At 45.2% G+C, this 9254-nt stretch overlaps 1 protein-coding gene across 1 annotated transcript; it reads left to right on the top strand.

Annotated features, from left to right (window-relative positions):
* The first annotated feature begins 4289 nt into the window (after positions 1-4289).
* On the top strand, positions 4290-8918 carry RDH14 (retinol dehydrogenase 14). The gene is given in 3 exon segments (XM_086631403.1): positions 4290-4643; positions 8068-8332; positions 8335-8918. Coding segments are annotated over 3 exon segments (969 nt in total). The 3' UTR covers positions 8685-8918.
* Positions 8919-9254: the final 336 nt, after the last annotated feature.

Below are 9254 nucleotides of genomic sequence, written 5' to 3'. Positions count from 1 at the left end.
CCAGAAGTTGACATTAAGGTCCACAATCACTTCTCCTAAGTCATTTGAGCAAAATGCTCTTAGATGTTTGTTCAGATTATACACTGCCTCTCAATTGTGAGGCAACTGTCCCAGGTTTCATGGCTGCTTCTCCGCATGTCCATCTGGCAGCACGTTGCGTGTGTGGAGCCTCATTCATCCCTGCAAGTGCCCTTCCACGCTAATCTGGATGTCTGGGGAGACTCGGGCTTGCCAAGTAGTCTCTGCACGTTTTAATTACTGTTTTCTGCTCTAAGGCACAGATTGGCTAGCGGACCAAAGTAACAATTTTCACGAAAATTTTCTGAAATGGGATGGGAGCTGAAGGAAAGGGTTTTCTATTTTTGTAGACACAGACCAGAATTGTCTCTTAATAGCATTCCAGTCCGCAAAAAAAAGCCAAACAAACAAAATATCAAACAAAAACCCTTGCTTCTCATGTTCATGAGGATACTGTGAATTTATGCTTTAGCACCTCATAACCTTAAGCCAGTCACAGTTACAATAATGGATAACACTTTTCAATAGAAGGAATAGAGGAGTCTTATAGTTCTAGACTGTCCTGTCTATCAGCCTGTTTGGAAGACTTACGAAAAACCAACTGTCATCCCAGCCAAAACCTGGAAGAAGGTTAATGATAACACAGATCAAATTCTGTGCTGAAAAGAGCCTTGTCAGGCAAAGCCCAACAGGAACCTTCCAGGTTCATGTACCACATCACAGGGAAGAGTCCAGGTAAGGCAAATGGGGATATTTCCTACTGCTACCAATCCTCATGGACAAAAACATTGGAAATAAGATCCTGAAGGTGACTTGACTATTTTTTTTATTTATCTCATTTTTTTACAGGAAAACATATTCTCGGAGTACGTTAGATACCTCTCACCAGCTACCAAGACATGATAAACCCATGTTCCTCATTTCCTTCTCACCTCAAAGACATCCTTTCAGTTTCCAGGCTAGCATGTCATGCATAGTGAAACAAACATCTGGAGGAAACAAAATAGTTCAGATGAAGATTTGGAGATGGTCATAATCGCATGCATTCCAACATGTGTCCTCCTGTGTTCCTGGACTGTGATCTGTTCTAAGGACTCGGGAATCAGAGGGTTCCTACATCCTGAGGAGAATCCTCAGATACCCTCCCTTGGGCTCCTCTGCCAGATTCTGTAACCCGCACTGGCATGCAGTATTGCTAAACAGAACACAGCCTTCTACTTGAGTGCAACAGTTGGGCAATGAAGCAGGGCAATGTCTTAGGTAAAAAGATAACTTCCAGTTACCCTGCTCAGTAGTTTTTGGGACCAACAACATCTGAATGCATATGTCATCATTGCCTAGATGAGCAGCTTCTGGTCACTATCACCTGTGAGCTCCTGTGCACAATGCTCCTTGCACTGAAGGCTGGATTGACCACCGATGGACCCAGACAGGATCCTTGAGGCAGCACCCTCTCCAACACATTCACAGTTTTCTGAAGTAGTAGGTGTATCAGAAATGACTGCCAGAGTCCACACTGCCAAACATCAAATAGCAGAATCTTTACAGGATGAATCTGTTTCTCTAACAGGGCATTTCCTGATTATTTTATTTTGGCATCTTGTTGGCAACCACTGTCCCTTTCTTATGGTTCCTGGCTGCAACGTCATTAGGCAGCAGAGGTGGTCATGGCTCCATCACCTCCCAAAGGCATGATTTACTCTGAGCAGAGCACTCTGAGAAGACCTCAAACTGGTTATGGCTCTTACATCAGGTTAAGGATGCCGAAAGCATCTGTCATAAGCAGATGCAATGGTGTGGCCTGATTAAAATATTCTTTGCTGTAGCTATAAGTCTCACAATGTAGTGAAGAGCCAAGAATGAAGAGGAAAAGAGTGGTGAAGACAAAGACAGATGTCTCTCAGTGAATCCAAAGTGTTTAGATGTAGCACCTATGCAGCCTGCTAAACTGCCTGAGAAGAGTGACAGACAGTCAGAGGAGAAATGGTAAGGATGCATGCAGAAAAACCTGATACATCTCTTTGGCTGTAACACAAGCTGAAGTCAGCCTCAGAACAGACTGTAGATGGGAAGAGACAGTGGGTAGCATCAACATGTGACAGTTAAAAGGAAGTTACTGTTGCAAATGTTTATCTCATCCAGACCAGCCACAAGAAACCTGACAAAAGGTCCATGGGTTTCCTCTTGTGTTTCTGACTCATTTCCCCAAATGTGCTAGGTCTTGACTCAAGACAGACATGCTCCTTATCAAGCAAGCTTGTTTCTGGTCTCCCCCCCCCAGACTGTTGTCTTCCTAGACTCTGCTCCTCTGCGTGCTGCACCCTAGTCCTGATCGTGAACTTCTCTTAATCTACGTTGTTCTGTCCTCATGGTCCCTATCTTATTGCTAAATCTACACTCAGCCCTATGGCTGTCCTTTTTTTTTTTTTTTTTTTAGCTTACATTGCTCTTGATCAAAATTCAGTTACCTTCTGTCTCTCTGTTTATGTCTACTAGCCACTCTCCTAGGTCTAGGATGAAAAGGATTTTGAGCGAGGGAACCTCAGTGGTCACTCCTGACTCCCTGGATGGGTTCATGTTGCCTTGGGTAGGTTCATCAAGGTCTGGGATTAGTAAAGGTGGGATACAGAGCCACAACATGAAGAAAATGGCTGAAAACAGATTTTGGGTTAAGGATTCAAAACTAAGTTGGCAGGTCTGAGGAGCCCAAGGGTTTGGGTGCCAACAACTGCCAGCTACTGGACAAACAGGCTATTTGAGGGATATGGCTATTGCAACTGTGGCTCTTGCCCAGATTGCCCAGCTGGATTGAATTGATTAATTTCCTAATTAAGGTTTAGACCCTGCCTACAAAAGGCGGGCCACTTCTTCCTGGCTGTGGAGGATGTAGCTACATCTTTGGAGCTGCAGCCTGGGCTGGTGAGCAACAGAGGGACCTACATTATGCACACATGAGCCACCAGCACACTTCAAGCTGGACATGTCAGTATACAGGAAGACACTGATATCTAGGAAAATCCAGCGTCAGAGCTGGTGCTTGGGTCTCTGGGTACAAATACTGGCTAGACTTCGGGTCCATGCTGGTATTTGAGAGCAGTGAATGGGAGTGTGCTTGTGAGGTAAGTAAGCTGATGTACAATTATGTTCTGCAAGCAGTTTCCCATCCATCAGACTGGGATGGAACAGACCGGCTCAGTCCTGAAGTCCTCTAAATTTGGTTACCACAAACAGGCTACCTCTGAGCTAATCTTATGCAGCAGAAGTTTGTCCTAGAAGGAAGTGTTCAGCGTGTCTGACTGTCAGCTCACTGCTATGTTTAGACTGTACAGAAGCACCACACTTACAGGTGATAGCTAAGGGATATGGTTTAGTGGGGGCTTGGTGGTGTTAGGTTAATGGTTGGGCTTGATGATCTTCACAGTCTTCCAACCTAAATGATTCTATCAATATCAGAGCAGCCACCACCATAATGACTTTCATAACACTCCCTTAGCCCCCCCCGCCTCCATCATTTCTGCTTGGAACATGCAGGGGGGTTCTCAAGACATGCTTGGCCATGCACTAACATCTCTGCTATGCTCAAACACACAATCCTACTTGGTCCACAGCCACAGAACCTGCTAAAATACCTAAGAAAGAAATCTGTTCATGAAGGCAGCACGAGGGTAGGTCTCAACATGCTGTTCAGACATACTTTCTTGCTCCACTTGTACTAGTAACCGAAACTTTCCCAGAACATTTCATCACACAAAGGCCAGCTGGCATGGAAAAGCCCATGTGTATGCTAACTCTCCAAACCACCACGGCTGCCTCCAAGCTGCCCACTGTGAGCTCACGAGCTGTGGGAGACCCCTAACCAGCCTTCGGCCTTGGATCAAAACTCTGCCACAGGCTGCTGTTGCACGATACGAGCAGAGATGTTGCCTCCCTGCGCTGGGAGCCTTCCTTCCCTGGCGCTGCCGCATCCACCGCTCCAGCCTCTGCGCCTCAAGCTGGAGACAGAACTGAAAGCGGCTTGTGTGGAAGCATTTGACCCGCCACGGGTCTCCAAGACTGGCAATGAAATATTATAGGTGCTCTTAAAGTCTGTTTTCCCTGCGAGGGAGTCTTCTCCGCGAGACCGATAAATATTAACAAAACCTTCCTCAACGGCGCCTCCTCCGCGCGCGGCGGGAGACTACAATCCCCACAATGCCCCGCGCGGCCAATCGTGACGCGCGGCGGGCTCCGGCCGGCGGGGCGGGGGCGGCCCTTTCGCGCGGCCCGGCGGGATGGCCACGGCGGTGGCGGCGCTGGCGCTGGGCGGGGGGCTCCTGCTGGCCGCCTGGCGCTGGCTGCGCGGCGCGGCCCGGGCCGCGGGCGAGGCCTCCATGCGGGGCAAGACGGTGATCATCACGGGAGCCAACAGCGGGCTGGGCCGGGCGGCGGCGGCCGAGCTGCTGCGGATGCGGGCCCGCGTCATCATGGGCTGCCGCGACCGGGCGCGGGCCGAGCGGGCGGCCCGCGAGATCCGGGCCGAGGTGGGCGAGCGGGCGGAGGCCGAGGGCGGCGGCGAGCTGGTGGTCCGCGAGCTGGACCTGGCCTCGCTCCGCTCCGTCCGCGCCTTCTGCCACCGCGTCCTCCAGGTACGGCCGGGACGGCTGCGGGGCGCGGGGCACGGGGCACGGCCCGCCCGGGCCCGTCGGGCCTGCGGGCTCCCGCCGGGGATACCGGCAGATACGGGGTAGCGTCAGGCTGCCGTGGAGGGCCCGGGCTCTCTGTGAGAGGACGCGGGATGGATGAGCTGGATGCTAAATCGCAGTGGTGGCGGCGTCCTCGGGGCTCCGTGTTTGTAGGCCTTGTTCTTCCTGCCGGCAGTCCGGTCTGGGGGTACGGCGTGTTGCCGAGTTCACTGCGGGGTTTGGAAGGAGGGAATAAGTGAATTGGCTGTTAATTAGTACCTGGAAGCATAAAGTTCCTACTAGTTTGGGCTAGGATAGCCTAAGCTATTCTAGTCCTATTCTGAAAAGAATAGACTTGTTTCTGTATGCGATAAACGATTTGCCTTCCTTTCTCTCTTAATTAACTCTGCCTTAACATGCCTTTGTTGCTTTAAATTGGTGTTACAGCTCAGCTTTGTCTCCAGAGACGTACAAGTTCACCAGTGCACTGCTCACAGCTCCAGCCATCCTTCTGCCTCCTCTCCCGACTGCCCCCCCTCACACGTTTTGAATCTGTTGGCCAGTGGTAGCTGAGTTTAGCAGATAGACATTTTTGAATATATAAAGTTTATGCAGATTTCCTGAAAATCTGAGTTTAAGAAGAACAGGGCCATCCAGTTTATTGTCCAGACAGAAGAGCCACTAGATAAATTTGGGAGTGTTATTAGACACCAGAGAGCGGAGGGAGGCTCCGTTGGAGGCGTTATTCCGTTCCCATGAAAAGCATCAGTTGGGACTCATCTCACCACATCTAGCTACTTGAGCCACGAGACACAAAGTCATGGGAAGCCAGGCTTGGTTAAGTTCTTCTGCTGCTTAGAGAATGAGTTGTTAAGTACTTGAAAGATGCTTAGATGCTGTTGTGAGAAGGGAAAAGACCCAGAGGGGCTTTGTTGTGTTAATTTTTAGATGACTTTTTCCAGATGCTTAAGTTTTAGAAAAGCTAAGTTTTAAGTTCTCTAGTGGAACTCTTTGTAGTTATGTACATTCATACCTATGAGTCCCGCAGTAAGGTCAAATCGTGCTTTGGTGTTCAGGGAAAGATACATGTACAAAATAATATGCAGAATAAACGCCAGAAAAGAAACATACTGCCTAACTTTTTAAATGTATGTCTTTTATAGTACAAAATATCCCCAAATGTAAATTTATTAGCCTCTTTTTATTGGTAGAGCCAGTACCAGTGACTTTAAATGAGAAACGAGTAGAGAAAAAGAGTGCGTGTATCTGCCGAGTGTTGCTGACACTTACGTTCTAACTTCCATTTTCGAAATAATTCCAAAAGCAGCTGAATGGCAAACGATATGATTTCAATTAGTACTTTAAAGAGCTGTTCCACCCACATTTATGTTATCTTCTCTAACTTGTGACTCCTTTTTGGAGCCATTTGTTTGTTTTTTTTTGTTTGAGATGAAGAAGACTTAAATGTCAGCAGGATGGGGAAACAATGCACTCCCACCACCTAACTCAATTTGTGGGATTTTTCCTTTCCAGAGCTGCAGGTGATTACATCTTTCACTCCTTAGCCTCACTGCAAAAAGTAAAAGCGATGTTGGAGGAATCCATGGAGAAATGGAAGCGATCTCAGAAGCTACAAAGGATAGTGTTGCCCGCCAAAGCAGTGCTTGTGCTGTCTGTTGCATTTGGTCACAGCTGCCTGCTTGGCACTGATAACGTTACTCTAGATTATTAAATTTAGGAGTCTCAAAAAATAGCATAAGTAGAGGTCTTGCAAAATAAATCCTCCAGTCAGATGCTACTGAAAGTTTCTAAAGCGGTGTTTTTCTCGAAAGATGAAAGAAGTATCACCTCAGTGAGCATATCTACAGTCAGTACTTCTTCAGTGTTGTCCTTGTTTAGTGATAGGAACCATTATGTCCCTTTGGGTGAAGAGAGGAAGTGAGTTTGATGCTCTTTGGGTCGTGCCTCAGAGACCCAATTATATGAAACACTGAGCAATCTCAAGTCCCGTGGAAATCAGTCTGAAATGGAAGTATTTGATGTTTTCTGTGGTCAGATGCCAGCATCATTAACTGAATGCCAAGTGGAGATTTGGATTTTCCGCTCTTTGTGTCATTGCTGCTAATGGCAGACAAATAGAAGGCAAATGGTATAAAATTAATTTTGAGGTTCTCTATTTTTATCATCAGAATGACCCAAAATTATCTCAGCTTGCCTTCCAGTCCCTGCGTTTGGTTTAAAGAATTAGCAGCAAAGAAAACTCATGCTGCTTTTTCTATAAAGTGAATAGTTTTGCTCCTAATTCATACAAGCATAAATTTTCTGTGATGCTTTCACAGTGTTTTATCAGAGGTAGGTGGAAGTATTGAGTTCGGAGCTTATTTAGGCATCTTGCTTTAATCTGTATTTTTTGAAAAAGTTACTGTTAAATTGGAAAGCTCTTAATTTTTGGATGGATGCTGGAGCATGAAGTGCATGATGTTTTATACTTGTATTTAAATTATCCGTACCACTCTCTGTGTTAATTACTTAGGTTTCCTGATTCTTTAGAGTGTAACATACCTCCTTTGTTTTCTACTGACCTGGACCAGAATACTGATACATCAAATAGCATTGTGCTGAGCATGTCATAAATATGTCAAGCCTCAGTCCCGTAGACACACCTTAGTTCTTGAGTAGACCTGTCAGACTCAAATTCGTGTATGAAACTTCCTCATTTTAGGATCATGAATGTTACTTTTCTCTGACAAGTTCTGCTTCATAGTTCTCACTAAGCAACACAAAGACCTGTAGTGATTTCAAAATGAGATAGTGTTTAAAATCATGAGAACATTGTTCTGCAACGTTTTTTTGTGACATCACCCCAGTGAGATGATGAGTCTACAATGTAATGGTTTCTCTTAAACCCTGAGGTTAGCTCTTTGAGCTAATGCACCTCGTTACACATTTGCATGTCCTTTGCACAGTAGACCCCTTGCCTATGACTGAGGTTTGCCATAAATTAGTGTTCTGCTTTTGCTTTGCAAGAAACCAGTTGCTTTTTAGAGGAAAACAAAATGCATCACAAAGGTAAATGATCACTGAATTGCTACAGAAAAAGCTGCTCCTGGAGAAGCAGTTGATCGTGGTCTCTGCCTGCATTAAAAGTAGGTACAGACCTACTCTCATGGACCTGCATCCTGCTGAGGTCAAGTACACAGTGCAGTGGTAATTCAACTTACAGTTTTTTTTCAGCAATGCTTTAAGAGAATGTCGGGAAGTTACTATTCAGAAAACTAGGAATGAGATTATTTATTTCTACCAAAGGCCAATGAGAAATATTAAGCATAATAATATGTTTTGTATGCCAATTATAAAACTGAATTATTTTTTTCTTTCCTATTTAAAGGAAGAGTCAAGGCTGGATGTTCTGATAAATAATGCAGGGATATTCCAGTGTCCGTACATGAAGACAGAGGATGGTTTTGAGATGCAATTTGGTGTAAACCACTTGGGTCACTTCTTGCTCACCAACCTTCTTCTGGGCCTTCTCAAAAATTCTGCTCCAAGCAGGATTGTGGTAGTATCCTCAAAACTTTACAAATATGGAGAAATCAACTTTGAAGACTTGAACAGTGAAATAAGTTACAATAAAAGCTTTTGTTACAGTCGGAGTAACTGGCTAACATACTATTTGCAAGGGAGCTGGCCCGTCGGTTAGAAGGGACAGGAGTCACCGTCAATTCACTTCATCCTGGGATTGTCAGAACAAATCTAGGCAGATATGTGAATATTCCTTTGTTGGCAAAACCCCTATTCAACTTGGTGTCATGGGCTTTCTTCAAAACACCTCTGGAAGGAGCCCAGACTTCTATTTATTTGGCCTCTTCTCCTGATGTTGAAGGCGTGTCAGGAAAATATTTTGGGGACTGCAAAGAGGAGGAACTCCTGCCTAAAGCCATGGATGACTTGGTTGCAAGAAAGTTGTGGGATATCAGTGAAGTGATGGTGGGTTTGTTGAAATAAGTGCCAGGGGGTATGTGCTAAAGAAATGCAGATAGCTGTGCAATACGTATTTGCAACAGTGTAATTCTCACTTTAATGCTGTGGGAATACAGATTGTTTTGCTCACTAAGTATTCAGTAGAGGAGTGATTTGTGCTGGAACTGTTTTGAAATAAAGGACTATCTTTATTTGATAGACACAGGCATTCAAAAGAAAGTCTGAAATAAATAGAGTTTGAGGGTGTGAATATAATTTCTGGTTAAATCTGCTTGGAAACTCATGTTTTACAAATAAAAATGAAACAAAACTGTGTTTTGCGATATGTATGCATATCTGTCATGTTCCACTACTTGTATTTAGGCTGGACTATGCAGGGTACTGATGGTAAAACACTTCTCCTGTAAAAAGGTTTTGAAAATAGATCCTCATAATAATAATTATAATAGGATTGTTGTCTTTTCTGAGCCATCACAATGAAAAATAGAATAAACAGTTTTACTGGTATCTTGCAGTGTAATTGTTTAGGCCTCAGTGCTGTTCAAAGACTTGTCAGCCCATGGTTCAGTGAACAAAACTGCTGAGCCATGTCCA

This window comes from Tauraco erythrolophus, chromosome 2, assembly GCF_009769465.1.
Source record: "Tauraco erythrolophus isolate bTauEry1 chromosome 2, bTauEry1.pri, whole genome shotgun sequence".
Classification (NCBI taxonomy): Eukaryota; Metazoa; Chordata; class Aves; order Musophagiformes; family Musophagidae; genus Tauraco; species Tauraco erythrolophus.
This window is presented reverse-complemented; position numbering and strand designations above follow the sequence as displayed.